Raw genomic sequence first — 15130 nt, 5'->3', positions numbered from 1 at the left:
AAAGTGGTGAAAAGGAAATGAAAAATCATGTAACTGGAAGGAAACACTGTCATTGCTGGCATGAAACTCCTTGACGTGAGTCCTAACACTGGGTGTGGTCCTGTCTGTTAGGAAGTCGGCTTGGCCCTGAGGACGCTGTTGGCCACCGTGGATGAGACCATTCCCGTCCTGCCCGCCAGCACCCACCGAGAGGTAGGGCCTCCTCCACAGGGCGGCGTGGCGGGGGGAGCACCGCGCGCGCTCTGCAGGCGTGACCTCCTGGCTGGGCCCCAGGTCCGGACTCCGGCGACCGGCCGTCCATCTTCGGGGCCGTGTGGAGCCACCGCACCGCGTGTGGGGTCCCAGCCTGAAGGACGGGACATCCGTGAGGACAGGTGCGGAGCGCGGGATTGGGGCTGCTGCTGCGCTAGAACCCTCCGGAGCGAGGACGGAGGCTGTGGAAACGGACCGCCAGAGGCATCCTGCCCTCCTTCCTCGAATTCCTCTGGAAAAATTCGAGTTTGCGAGTGACCTCGGTTTTCCACTTAAGGCAGCGATATAAACATTCCTTGTAACTAGTGAATAGGCTTAGCGTTGGGGTCAGCACCCAGCCCTGCTCACTTCCTGCGCCTCGCCCTTCCAGCTCCAGCGTCCACTTTCCTGCTTTCTCTCTCGGGGTGCGTGATCTGTCCTTCCCCCAGCAGGCACTCAGTTTGTTTTTATTTTCTTAGTTTTTACTGTGAAATGGTTTCAAACTTGCGGAAAAGTTTGAGAGCAGCACCGAGAACTTCCAAGCACCCTCGCCCCGATCGCGCCGCCTTCACCGTTTGAGCCGTTCGCGTCCTCTCTCTGCACGCGCGGGCTTTACTTCTCCAGAGCCAACTGGGGGCCGCTTGTGCGCATCTCACCCTCTTACCTTTAGTATTTGCGTCTGTGTTTTCGAATAACGGGCCATTCTCTTACCCTGCACGGTCACCGCATCCTGGAATTTACCACTGGCCGGGGTGCTCATCTGTCAGCAGGTGGTGGGCTGGGTTCACCGGTCACCCCAGTAACGCTTCTCCCTCTGGCTGGAGACAGCCTGGGGCTCACGTGGCCCGTGACACCGCTCAGCGTGTCTGTGTGCCTCTCTCCTGGGACAGCTCCTCAGCCCCGTGCTGTCTTCTGTGGCAGAGTGTAGCCCCCCTGTGTTCCAGAGCCTCCCTGACATGGAGCTGAGGGATGTTCTCTAAAGGCTGATGTTTCCTCCTGGTCAGGCTGAGGTTTTACATCTGCGGTGAGGCTGCGTCCTCCTTGCAGGTCGTGTCCGAGGGCAGCACGTCCAGCAGGGTGTCTGGACACGCGGGGCAGTCGGGCACAGCTACTGCAGCTGGTCCTATAAGTGGCATCAGTTCACCTGCATGACACACTTAAATCATTTTGGAAAATGCCTCTGACTGGTGTCACCGCTTAACTTAATATTTCTCTCCAGTTTAGAGATTAGCTAGTTTATTAGAAACTTAATTGGTTTTCCACAATGAGCAAGAATTTTGCCCCCAAATGACGACACTCCAGGTGCCAGAGGCAAGCAAGTGGTATCCTAACGGATGGGTATTTTGGCAGGACCATTTCTAACCCTACTTTAGCTGATACCGGCTGGAATGATCTCTCTGTGTACCTGCTGCTTCTGCACCCCGTGCGCTCCTTCCTGGGCTCCTGCGCCCCTCCCGCCCTCTGGACCCAGCTGTCCCTGCCCTCTCTACTGCACCCGCCCAGGGGTCACCAGAGGCCATCCCCCCACCGCCCTGACCCCTTGGCGAGAGCCCTGGAGTTTCAGAGCCTTGCCCGCCCCACCCCCAGCCTTTCTTTGCTGCCCCGATGGTGGCCGCCCCCAGGGTGCTCCCCAGACTTGTGGTTTACAGGCGCCCTTTCTCCTTGGCAGGGCTCCCTACCCCCACAGATCCGGCTGTTGGAGACCCTCGCCCTCTGTGCTGTGAGCGGGCCCGCTCCCTGTGCCCCAGGCGCTAGCTGTCTGCGGGACGTCTGCCCCTGTAGCACATCCTGCTTGCGGGGTCAGTGGGACCAGCAGGCACTCACCACCCTGCCCAGCACGGACCACGCGCGTGCGCGCGCACACGTACACACGTGCAGACAGCCTGTGTCACCCACAAGTCTCGGGTCGGGCCTTGCTTCTGCATCCTCACGGCCACGTCCCCTCTTCCCTGAGGTATCACAGCAGCCTCTCGGCCGCTTACTCCACCTCGGGGCTGTCCCTGCCCTTCCGTTTGCTTTCTGCACTGCCACCAGAGCCCTCTCTAGATTGTTATTGCCCTTCCTAATATCCCTGAGGCCTCCCCATTGCTAAGTTCAGCAGGACCGAGGTGAACGTGGGTGGCTTACGAGGCCCTTCACGGTGGAAGCCAGCCAGCTCGTGCAGTCTCGGCCAGATGCGGGCGAGTTCTCCTCTATGGAGTCCCTCCACCCCCTCAGAAGGAGTGAACTGCTCCTCTCCGGGTCCGTTTCTACGGCGTGATTTTCCCGTGTGTGGTGGGCAGCTCTGTTCATGCTGCTCCCACACCGGGCTGTGAGCACAGACACATTGGGTCACTCTCGCGTCCACAACTCCAAGGGCCTTGTGTACAGTGAGTGCTCGCTGATTGTTGAAAGAGTGCGTGGCTAGATCGCCGCTGGTTAAGTACACAGGTGGGAGGGGTCGCGAGACACCCGAAGCAAAGCTCTCCAGCCCTGCGGCTCCTTCCACCAGCCCTGCCCCCACTTCCCACCTCTGATCCGTTTGGAAGGGTCTAGAGTTTACATCAGAGTGGAGCAAGTGTCTGGCAACACCCTTGAGCCATCTCCTGCGTAGCAAAGGAAGGTCTTGAAGCAGGTGCAGTAGAAAGCGTGCGGGCCTGGAGGTGGAGACCAGGTTCTGTCTCGTTTAAGGGGAAGGAAGAAAGCTTCTTCTCCCGGAGGCACCTAAGCAAAGCGCCTAAGAATGCCCTGAGTGTCGGCCGCAGGAGGCTCTCCTGACCCTCTTGTCCTTGCAGATTGAGATGGCCCAGAAGCTGCTGAACTCCGACCTGGGGGAGCTCATCAGCAAGATGAAGCTGGCCCAGCAGTACGTCATGACCAGCCTGCAGCAGGAGTACAAGAAGCAGATGCTGACGGCCGCGCACGCCCTGGCCGTGGACGCCAAGAACCTGCTGGATGTCATCGACCAGGCCAGACTGAAGGCCCTGGGGCAGACGAGGCCGCACTGAGCGCCGGGGCCTGCGCCCCCCTCCGCCGCCACCAGCAGCGAGGCTCTGCCCGGTCGTGGGCGCCAGAGCTCACAACGCCAACACTCTGGCTGAGGCTGCTTGAAAATCTCATATAAGTTTGACCGCGTTTTGATGTGGGTTGTCTTGGTTTTGGTTCTTTAGTCATGGTGTTCAGAAAAGTCCGGGATCCAAAAAGTGGCATTTTTCTGAGAATAAAAATTGTACATGAGGAGCTTTTAAAGAATCACGAAGAACAGATTTTGTTCACATCAGGATATGCTTTCGTGGAAGTGGCCAAGGCAGTGATGCACTGGTTCCTGAACTGGCCGGACTGGTCCTTGGAAGAAGACGGGAGGAGCGGAGGTTCCAGGGAACCCAAGGGGCTGAGAATCCCTTTGCCGACCGCAGACTCACTCTCCAGGCTGGAATTGTCGTCGTTAGAGCACTGTTCAGTTGCAATATGCTAATACCACTTTACAAAGAAAGAATATAAAAGCTATATTTTGAAGACTTGAGTAATTTCAGAAAAAAACTACAACCCTCTTGTCTTTCCTGCCTCTTACTTTCATGTGAGTATGTGAAGCATTTGGTCGGAAACTAGCTGTAGAACACACTAAAAACTTTTGTCTTTTTTCACCAGAATAATGTGCCAGTTTTTTGTAGCGATGTTATTTCTCTTGGAAGCAGAAATGCTTTGTACCAGAGCACCTCCAAACTGCATTGAGAAGAAGTTCTGGAACCATCCCTGTTTTCCATTTTTATATAATTTATAAAGAAAGATTAAAGCCATGTTGACTATTTTACAGCCACTGGAGTTAACTAACCCTTCATTGTGTCTGTCTTCCCAGGAAAGAATTGGGCAAAACAGAGATTTGGTTTCCTTTTGATGTCCAGTTTTACCATCCATTCTGTTAAATAATTTTGAAAAATATGCCCTCTCTTTAGTTTGTTGGGGGATATAAATTATTCTCAGGAAGAATATAATGAACTGTACAGTTACTTTGACCTATTAAAAAGGTGTTACCAGTAAAGTGCTTGGTGTAATATCCTTTCTTTTGGTTCTGTTCCTTCAGATCATTTGAAATTTCTCAGGTGACTTGTCAGATAAAGTAACATGCAGGAAAGCTCTCGATAATGATTAGTTTCTTTTATTCTTTGTCTTGTCGACAAGTCAGGAACACTCCTCTTGGGCTTCCCTGGTGGCGCAGTGGTTGAGAGTCCGCCTGCCGATGCGGGGGATACGGGTTCGTGCCCCGGTCCGGGAGGATCCCACGTGCCGCGGAGCAACTAAGCCCGTGAGCCATGGCCGCTGAGCCTACGCGTCCGGAGCCTGTGCTCCGCAACGGGAGGGGCCACAGCAGTGAGAGGCCTGCGTACCGCAAAAAAAAAAAAAAAAAAAAAAAACACTCCTCATAAGTTAACCTTTTTCTTCCATCTTCACGGTTAAATGCAGAAACTGAGCTAGGGTGATGTCGTCCCAGAAGGACTTCCCTCCGCAGGCGTGGTGTCACCGCCACCTGTCCAGCCTCGGGGATCCTGTTCTCTTAAGGGAACTGTCAGCATGACAGACCCCAGACCCACCCTCATCTCGGTAAGCCTCTGGCCCGCAGGACTGGGGTCTGCAGCACCGGGAACCTGGAGGGAGAAGAGCCGGGGCCCAGCCCCCAGTGGAGGGACTCGAGCGTGTCCTGCAGGAAGACGCACGTCCCCGTGCGCAGCAGTCACCCCCCTCTGGGCTGCCTGGCGTCCTCTTCATCTGAAGAGAAGCTCGGGGATGTCGCCCTTCTGAGTTTCTCTCGGGCTCTCCGGTCTCCGCTTGCTCGTCTTTAGGATGGTGAAGATCGTGAGGTTAAATAAGACGAGCGGTGTGAACGACGAAGCACTCCCCGTGCTCCCAGGGGCCCAACTGCGGGGCTGTGAGCCGCGGCCGCAGCGCGTGTTCTCTGCCTCCCGATCGGACTTTCCCTCCGGTACCGAGAACTGCAGGTAAGTCTGGAAACGTGCCGTAAGTCAGGGGGAAAGGCATTTTGGTTGTGAGAATGGGTGGAGTCAGATAGCGGATGGTGTTGGCTGGCTGGCTCGGCGGCCCCGGGGCCGTCACAAGGGCCATCCCGTGACTCTGCCACATCGTTCTGCAGACGACAGCTGCCCACTGAGGCACTCGGCCCTGTCCCCGCCGGCCAGGAGAAGCAGTAAAGAAAGCGAATACGAGCCTGCTCACAGCCTCACCTCTGTCTTTCTCCAGCTCCATGTATCCTGACATTCTTTTAATTAAAGAGTAATTTAAATAGAGAAAAGGGCACATAAATGTTGAGCTTTTTGAGTTTTTCACGAAGGAGCACACTCACGTCACTGGCACCCAGACTCAGGAACAGGACAGCACCAGCTCCCCAAAAGTCTGCCTGGGTCCCTCCTGGCCTCTGCTTCCCCAGAAGGGTTACAGCCACCCTGCTTGCCTTTTATCAGCTTCACTGAGATGTAATTGCCACAGAGTCAGAACCTGCTGAGTGAACAGCTGGGTGACTTTCTTCAAACGTGTACCTCCGGTTCCCCGCCAGGCCCCACGCCCCCCGAGGCAGCCGCTGGCCTGCTCTCTTGCACTGTAGCTCTGGTCTGACACGCCACGTTGCTTCTGGAACCGCTGCATGCACTCTTCTGTTTCTGGCTTCTTTGACCCGGTGATGTTTTGGAATATCCGTGTTGTTGCATCCTCAGGATTTGTTCTTCTTTATTTCTGATGATACCCCGTGGTCTCACAGCCAGTTCATCTGTCACCTGTTGGTGGATGGGACATTTGAGCTGTCTTCAATCTGATTATTATGAATGAAGCCGCCGTGGACATTTGTTTCCGTGTTACACGTCTTTCCGTTTCTCGTGGGCAGACGACTAAGAGCAAAATTTCTGGAACTTATGGTAAGTGTTCAACTTTATTAAGACCTGCCAAACGGTTTCCCGGTGTAGCCGCAGCGTTTGACACTCCAGCCAGCGACACATAAACCCGCCTGCTGCTTCCACGTCCTCACCAGTATTTGGCGCTGTCTTTTATAATTTTAGATTTTCTAGTGAGTACGTGTTCCATCTCGTTTTAATTGTGTTTCTTAATGTACAGTGATATGGAGTGTCTTTTCCTATACTTACTGGCCATTTATATATCTTTCCCGGGAAGTCTCTGCTCACGTATTTTGCCCTGTTTAAAATTGGGCTGGGGCTTCCCTGGTGGCGCAGTGGTTGGGAGTCCGCCTGCCGATGCAGGGGACGCGGGTTCGTGCCCCGGTCCGGGAGGATCCCACATGCCGCGGAGCGGCTGGGCCCGTGAGCCATGGCCGCTGAGCCTGTGCGTCCGGAGCCTGTGCTCCGCAACGGGAGAGGCCACAGCAGTGAGAGGCCCGCGTACCACAAAAACCAAAAAAAAAAAAAAAAAATTGGGCTGTTTGGGAATTCCCTGGCAGTCCAGTGGTTAAGACTCGGCGCTTCCATCGCCGAGGGCACAGGTTGGATCCCTGGTCAGGGAACTAAGATCCCTCAAGCCATGTGACATGACCAAAATAAATTAATTAGTTAATTAATTAAAATAAAATAAAATTGGGCTGTTTATCATTCTGTTGGGTAGATAGGAATTCCTACCCACTGGGTGGTAGGAATTCCCTCTGTGTCCCAGATACTAGTCTTTGTCAGATTCATTGGCTTTATAGGTCAGTTTGGGGAGAACAGATATCTTCAGAAGGTTGAGTCTTAAAAACATGAACTTAATATATCTCTATTTCTTTATATCTTTAATTTTATTAATGCCATGCTGTTTTCAGTGTAAATAAAGATCTTAAACATCTTTTGTTAGCTGTATTCCTCTTCTGTGTTTTTGATGCTATTATGTTTTAAATTTTTCTTTTTTCCTTTTAAATTTTATTTATTTATTTTTTGCTTAACCTAGGTGTGACATATACTATTTTCTATTCTGTTTTTTTTAATTGAATTATAGTTGATTGACATTGTTTCAGGGGTACAGCAAAGTGATTCAGTTATATATATGTAACTATGTATATTCTTTTCTTACATTCTCTTCCATTATAGGTTATTACAAGAGAACAGTTCCGTGTGCTCTACAGTAGGTCCTTGTTGTTTATTTTACATACAGCAGTGTGTGTATCTGGTCACATCCCAATCTCCTGATTTATCCCTCCCCCCACACACTTTCCCCTTTGGTAACCATAAGTCTGTTTTCTAAGTCTTCATTTTTTTGGATTCCACATGTAAGTGATACCATGTGATACTTGTCTTTATCTGCCTTGCTTCACTTAGTATGTTAACCTCTAGGTCCATTCATTGCTGCAGATGAAATTGTTCAGTTGTTGGTGGCTCAGTGCATAGAAATGCAGTCATTTACGCTGTGTTCTTGGTGGGTCCAGCCCTCTTCTGTCTCTGTTCACCTGCCCCAGCCTGGAGTGATGCACCCCAGACTCGGACCCCACCCAGCCCCTCGTGCTGTCCATTCATGCAGCAGAGGGCAGAGGACACAGCAGCCGAAACCGCGTGCGGGTGCTCGACGCTGTCAACCAGAGTCAGGCTCACTCAGCCTCTCTCTCTCCGGGGCTCCCCTTGCTGGCTGGGGCCGCCTGCCGTGCTCTTAGCCCAGGCCGGACCACGTTTGTGCACCACCGCCAGTGAGGGCTGCACATCTTTTAAAACTCGTAAATCACACTTGACTTTAGTTTGTTATCTTGATGAATTTGACAAAAAAAACAGACCATCTTTCTAGTTATTTTCCCCTCTGGGGGAAGAATGCTCTTTAAATTTACCCAAACATTTTTAGGCATTGACTTCTTTTTAAAAATTCGTCTCTTTTTATTGCACAAGTGTACAAGTGGTGCACATACACTGGAGAACATTAGAAAATACAGCCAAGTCAAAAAATTTTTTAACTGCTCCAAGATTAGGAACAAGACAAAGATGCCAGTTTCACCACTTAACGTTCAGCGTAGGACTGGCAGTTCCAGCCAGAGCAGTTAGGCAAGAAAGTAAACAAAGGGCCTCCACATTGGAAAGAGAGGAGTAAAGCTACTTCTGTTCACAGGTGATGTGATCTTATACATGGAAAATCCTAAACAATCCAGAAAAACGGTTGAAGATAATTAACAAATTCAGCAAATGAATAAACAGAATGTGGTGTGTCCGTACCGTGGAATATTATTCAGCCATAAAAAGAAATGAAGTACCGACGCACACTGCGACATGGATGGCCCTTGAACGCATTAGGTTGTGAAACAAGCCAGACACAAAAGGCCACAGATTGTGTGATTCCGTGTGATTTTGTGATTTCTAATAAGAAACAGAAATTTGGTGTTCCTCCCATTCCTGGCACAGAGCTCTCAGAAACCTTGGAATGTCCTAGGAGATGAGAGAGACTCCAACAAGCCCCTTTCAATGGCACCTGATTTTATGTTAATGAGGAGACTTTGGGGAATGGGGCTGGTTGCTAGAGGAACTGCCCGTGGCTACAGGGTTGGGACTTTGATCAGTCGTGCCTACGCAGTGGTACCTCCATAAAAACCCACACAGACAGGGTCCGAGCTTCTGGGTTGGTGAGGGCGTGTAGGTGCCGGGGCATGGCCGCTCCACGCCCCTTCCCACACACCTTGCCCTACACATCTCTTCCTTCTGGATGTTCCTGAGTTCTGTTCTTTGTAATAAACTGGTTCTTCATAATAAACTGTTCTTTGTAATGAAATCTAATAAGTTAAACGTTTTCCTGAGTTCTGTGAGCTGTGCTAGCAAATTCATGGGACCTGAGGGGAGGGTCAGTCTATGGCATCAGTAGCACAGGTGATGGTGCCATCGGCACTGGAGAGCAGGACAGCAGTGTCAGAAGGGAAATATTGTGAGTAAAGTGTTGTAAGCAATGTAAAGTAAAACAGAAGTTTTTTCCTTTACATTCTATTTATAGGAAATGTCCAGAATAGGCAAATCCCTAAAGACAGAAAGCAGATCAGTGGTTGCCAGGGGCTGAGGAGGAATAGGGAGTGACTGCTTAATGGATACAGCATTTCCATCGGGGGTGACGGAAAATTTCTGGAACTAGGTAATGATGATGGCTGTACAACATGGTGAATGTACTTAATGCCACTGAATTGTACACTTTAAAAATGGTTAAAATGGTTAATTTTGTGTTGTGTGTATTTTACCACGATAATAAAAAGTATCAAATGTCTTATTAAAAAACATTAGGTACCTACTTATGTAGGGGGATGAATGGTCACCCACGGTGTCTGCAGGAGTCCAGGGGACAAGTAAGTGGGGACAGGTGACAGCAGGTCCTGGGTGGTCTGCACCGCACAGCTTCATTCCAGCTCTCGCTCCCCCTCCTTCTAGACCCAATCACAAGACTACCCCCTCCCAACAGCATCTCATCCAGGGCAAAGCCTCACTCTTAATCCCTCCCCCAGATCCTTCTTTCACCCAAGAAAGAACTGATGGCTCCGCCCTTGGTTTTCTTTGAAGGCATATGCGGAGGTCAGCAAACTTTTTCGATAAAAAGCCAGACAGTAACTTTTGCAGGTTGGCTATGATCCCCGTCGCATTATCTTTTTTTTTTTCTGTTTTGACAACCCTTTAAAAATGTAAAAGCATTCTTCGCTCACTGGCCAGTAGAGTGTGTTTATCTTTTAAAATTATAATCAGACCGTGTCTCCCACACACACACCCACACACACACCACCCCCACCCCGCTCGTAACCTCCAAAGGCTTCCTGGCACTTAAAATAAAATATTAGAATTCAGACTCCTCCAGGGCCTGGCATGGCCAGACCTGCCAGCTCCCTACCATGGCTCTCTCTGTCCCCCTCCACCTCAGCCACACGGGCCTAGAACATTCCGGGTCATGTGAACCTGCCAGCCTCTGCCTTGTGGCCAGCCATCGCCACGGTCAACTTCACAACACTTCATTGCTTCCGAAAGAAACCCTGCACCCCTTACCCATCCCCCCACCCCACCCCCAGCCCCTGGCAATCACGACTCCACTTTCTGGCTCCAGGGATTTGCCTCTTCTGGATCTTTCCATACAAATGGAATCACACAGTGTGTGGTCCTCAGTGTCTTGTAGTATGTTTCAGTACTTCTTTCCGCTTTAAATCACTAAATAATATTCCATCGTAGAGATAGACCACAAAATCTCATCAGCTGATGGACATTTGGGTTGTTGCTACTGTTTGGTTCCATGTATGAGTAATGCTCCTATGGAAATTTGTGGATGAGTTTTTGTGCAGACTTATATTTTTATTTATCTTGGGTATATACCTAGGAATGGAATTTCTGGGTCATATGCTAATTCTATGTTTAACCATTTGGGAAACTGCCAGAGTATTTTCTGAAGTGGCTGCACTATTTTACATTTGCATTAGCAACGTATAAGAATTCCAGTTTCTCCACAGCCTTGCCAACACTTGCCGTCTTCCCTCTTCTTAGCCCTGTCCTAAGCCCTGGGGGCCCAGGAGTGAGCAAAACAGGTAAGTAAACAGTACAGCCATGGCCCCTCTGGTCTGCTGTTGGAAAGTCCAGCCAGACCAGAGTGACATAAGCCCAGTTCATTCCAGTTGATAATCAAAGTCCAAACTCTTATCCGGTTTGAAATGTTTCTCCTCCCCCAGCTTAGACTGGATGTGGAAGCCTGGAGCAGGGCAGCCCCTGACATCTGGGAGCTGGCGTGGCCCTCACAGCATGGCCTGTGTTCCGCTGAACCCCAGCAATTTCAGAGGATGTGGACATCGCACAGGTCAGTCTGTGACTGTGATGGACCAAGACAAAACCATGAGTTGTCCTAACAACAACCTGCTCCCCGCTGACTTGAGCGATTCCTACTGCTTTGCCACCCACAGCTGCCCCTCCCGACAAGACCGATAAGATGCCCAGTCACAGAGCTCCCCCCACTTCCCAAGAGCGTCTAATGCGGAGCAGACCCCACTTGCTCAGCCCTCCCCCAGACGACCTCCCCCCGTCCCAGATTCTGTTGTGCCGTGGGCTGAATGATGGCCCCCGACATGCCCACGTGCTGATCCCTGGGGCCTGTGAGGGCTCCTTTCATGGCAAACGGGACTTTTCATGCGATTAAGTTAAGGCTGTTGAGATGGGCCTGTTACCCTGGACTGTCGCAATGGGTGTAATGGTGTGACTCGGGGGGGCCCTTACAAGAGGGGACATTCGTCTACAGAAGGGGAGAAGGCAGTGTGACGATGAAGGCAGGAATTGGAGTGATGCACCCACAAGCCAACGGATGTGGGCCGACTCCAAAAGCTGAAGGAGTCGAGGAGTGAATTCTCCCCTAGAGCCTCCAGAAGGGGCCGGCCCAGCCAGCCTCGCCTTTAGTCCAGCAAGACTAAGTTCAGACTTCCGGCTTCAGCTGTAGGAGGAAGCATGTGTGTTGTTCTCCGCCAGTGGCGCCAGGACTCGAATGCACGCATGTTAAGTCTTTTCTAAAGGCACCCCCTCGGTTCCTCAAGATGTGTGTCCTCCTTCGTTGCAGCGAGCAACAGCCTGACATGTTCAGCTGCTGCTGTGTTCTTGGTCTTGGGCTGGAGGGCGGCGGTGTGGGCGTGCCCAGGCGGGGGGCAAGGTGTACTGGTGTCACGGGGTGACCGGGCACTAGTTCTCCCGCACCCGCAGCCCCGGCCCCCAGGTGCAGCACAGGTCCAAAGCTAACTCTACTTGGGGGTGATTTTGCAAATTCCAAAGAGCCCCACCTAGCAGGGTCTGGGAGTCCAATTCCCCCGACACAGACCCCGCTCCTCTTCCTCTTCCAGCCGCCTTGTCCCACCTGTGCCGTGAGCCCCTCCCCCGGGCTCCTCTTTCCCTCGAGTTGCCCTTGGACCAGGGAGAGCGAGGCCCAGCCCTTCCCTGTGTCCCGCCTCCTCCAGGCCCTGCCCCAGAGGGACCAAACCTCTCCTCCCCCAAGCCCTCAAGGTCCCCAGGGCTCCTGGGACACTATCTGGGACACTCTCAGAGTCTCTCAAAAGGGACCCCAGGGGCTTCCCTGGTGGCGCAGTGGTTGAGAATCCGCCTGCCGATGCAGGGGACACGGGTTCGTGCCCGGGTCCGGGAAGATCCCACATGCCGCGGAGCGGCTGGGCCCGTGAGCCATGGCCGCTGAGCCTGCGCGTCCGGAGCCTGTGCTCCGCAATGGGAGAGGACACAACAGTGAGAGGCCCGCGTATCGCCAAAAAAAAAAAAAAAAAAAAAAGGGACCCCATCTCTGTCCTTCATTTTCCCGTCTCGCCCTCACCTGGCCTCACAGCCCTCCGACAACGTGCCCCGATCCATCAGGGAGGGGCACCGGGCAAGCCGGCGCTCCCTCGGGGGCCTCTGCAGACCCCAGCCTCCCCGGGTCTCTCCCGGTTTCTCTCTTGGACGCTGACTAGTTGGTTGCCCGACCGTGGAAAGTAATCTGGAGAAATCAGCTAATGAGTAACTTCCCAGGAAATTATTACAAATCTGCTGCCACAGGAAACGGGCTGGGGGGGTCACCCCCCCACACACACGTGCTTAGTTACTGCAAACCCAGTGCGAGCGGTAAGGCACCGGCAGCTCACCGTCTGTGTCTAAACGGCGCCGTGTTGTGCTCGCTGTGTTTTGTTTCCTTTGCACCTTCTCTGCTCCTGATGGAACATTTTATTGGAATTCAAAGTCCCACACGTTTTTTTTTTTTTCAGTTCTTTAAGGTCAAAAACAACATTGATTTTTCTGTTTCCTTATTCTTCCATTACTTTTAGGATATTCCTCAGCTTCAGAACTCCTACTTGGAATCTTAACTTTTTAAACTCAGCGTGTCAGGTCTTTCCTGGTCTCACTGTGAACATCTTCCCAGAACCCTTCCCTCCCGGTGGTCCTGAGATGCCGTCTCCTGGAGGCTGTGGTGGCTGCCGCCGTGCCTCTCCCCGCGCTGGCCCTGCTCCCAGAGGTCTTTCTCTAGGACCCCCTAAGTGGCGGGCATCTCGGGGCGGGGGCAGGGCCTGCTGTGGGGCCCACATCCCCCCCCCCCGTCCCGCTTCACTGCTCACAGCTCATCGTTTCACGTGTGGGGCTCCATCCCTGCCTGGCTTCTGGGGTCCCGCGGGGTCGGGGTCAGGTCTGGAGAGGTGAGTGTCGTATGCAGCGCGCACTGCTCGAAGATGGGGGGCTCAGCCACCTGGAGACTCCAGTGCACCGGGCAGACCGGACCAGACTTGCGTCCCGGCTCCTCCGGGCGAGACCAGGCCGGGCCTGGCCTAACCACGACTGTGGACACAGAACAGGCCACGCGGCTCTCACCGGGCCCAGGTTCCACTCTCAGAGACGGAAACCTTGCTTTGCAGCTTCTTGAGCCACATCAAAGCAGGAATGTCCCTGATGTTTAACACACCAGGTCTTATTAGTAACCGACACCTTAATCAGAAATGATGGGAATCCCGGGCTCCTTGGGCTGAAGGAGACCCAAGCACTCAGCCTGGACCGTTCGCCAATGTTTACCCTCAAGGAGGCCAGAGAGAGAGACCGCAGAGCTGGGGCCCAGCTGGTGCCAGCCCCAGGATGGTGTGCTCGGCCTTGCTGGAGGGGAGAGCTGGAGAGCTGGGTTCCTGGGCTTGTGACAGGGTGATGGGCTTCGGGTGCTGGGACCCACCTTCACTTCTGCCACAGTTGCACCTGGAAGCCAACAGTGGGCTTGTTACCCTAGATAAAGGGAACCTCAAAATGTAGGGGATCAAAATTATGCTCAGTGCAAGGAGTCAGACACCCAAGGCCACACACTGCATGACTCCACTTGTGCGAGCTGTGCCGAGTAGCAAAGCCACAGGCACAGAAAGCAGCGTAGTGGCTGCCGGGGCTGGTGCAGGGTGTGCTGAGTACAGGCTTTCTGTTTGGGGTGATGACACAACAAGTCTGGGACCAGAACAGACGCGATGATAGCACAACTCTATGAATGTACTGTGTTGGCCCCAAAGCTCTTCCGGTTTTAAAGTAAAAGTAAAAGGCACATTTTTCATTTTCACCAAGAACGTTATTGAACAACATATCCACCATTTTGTCCCACTACCTTCTGCCATTTTCCAGGCAACTTCATAATTCCATCTTCCCAAAACTTCATCTTTTTTAGCAAAGAACTGTTCCAGGTGCCTTTTACAGTCTCCCAGGGAACTGAAATTTTTTCCATTAAGAGAATTTTGTAAAGACTTAAATCAATGGAAATCCGAAGGTGCAATGTCTCGTGAATATGGCAGATGAATCAGAACTTCGCAGCCAATCTAACAGGTTTTGCCTGGTCATCAAAGAAACATGAGATCTTGTGTTATCCTGATGGAAGATTATCGTTTTCTGCTAATTCTGGATGCTTTTTGTCAAGTGCTGCTTTCATTTGGTCTAATTGGGAGCAGTACTTGTTGGAATTAATCGTTTGGCTTTCCAGAAGGAGCTCATAGTAGAGGACTCCATTCCGATCCCATATACACAACATCACCTTCTTTGGATGAAGATGAGCCTTTGATGTGGGTGGTGGTGGTTCATTTTGCTTGCCCCACGAGCTCTTCTGTTCCACATTATTGTACAGTATCCACTTTTCATCACCCATCACAATTTGTTTTATTTTATTTTGTTTAATTAATTTATTAATTAATTTATTTATTTATGGCTGCGTTGGGTCTTGGTTGCTGTGCGTGGGCTTTCTCTAGTTTCGACGAGCAGGGGCTACTCTTCGTTGCGGTGTGTGGGCTTCTCATTGCGGTGGCTTCTCGTTGCAGAGAACGGGTTCTAGGTGCGTGGGCTTCAGTAGTTGTGGCACGTGGGCTCAGTAGTTGTGGCTCTGGGGCTCTAGAGCGCAGGCTCAGTAGTCGTGGCGCACGGGCTTAGCGGCATATGGGATCTTCCCGGATCAGGGCTCGAACCCGTGTCCCCTGCAT

The 15130-nt window shown here is 52.0% G+C and overlaps 1 protein-coding gene and 1 long non-coding RNA gene across 51 annotated transcripts in view; both read left to right on the top strand.

The window, feature by feature from the left end:
* Positions 1 to 4249, top strand: part of PTK2 (protein tyrosine kinase 2) — a 247644-nt gene extending 243395 nt beyond the window's left edge. For all 50 annotated transcript variants that reach the window (XM_067017362.1, XM_067017365.1, XM_059043007.2 and 47 more), the window contains 2 exons: positions 112 to 192; positions 3006 to 4249. In XM_067017362.1, the coding sequence (XP_066873463.1) occupies positions 112 to 192; positions 3006 to 3218 (294 nt within the window). In that variant the 3' untranslated portion in view covers positions 3219 to 4249. The remainder of the gene's footprint in view (positions 1 to 111; positions 193 to 3005) is intronic.
* Positions 4250 to 4640: 391 nt separating this feature from the next.
* Positions 4641 to 8922, top strand: LOC136792893 (uncharacterized). The gene is made up of 3 exons (XR_010837475.1): positions 4641 to 5204; positions 5934 to 6131; positions 7287 to 8922. It is a non-coding gene; the product is annotated as an uncharacterized lncRNA (long non-coding RNA).
* The last annotated feature ends 6208 nt before the right edge of the window (positions 8923 to 15130 follow it).

The sequence above is a fragment of the Kogia breviceps genome, chromosome 17, assembly GCF_026419965.1.
Source record: "Kogia breviceps isolate mKogBre1 chromosome 17, mKogBre1 haplotype 1, whole genome shotgun sequence".
In the NCBI taxonomy this organism is placed as follows: domain Eukaryota; kingdom Metazoa; phylum Chordata; class Mammalia; order Artiodactyla; family Physeteridae; genus Kogia; species Kogia breviceps.
Note: the sequence above shows the minus strand (reverse complement) of the source record. Positions and strands in the feature narration are given on the sequence as shown.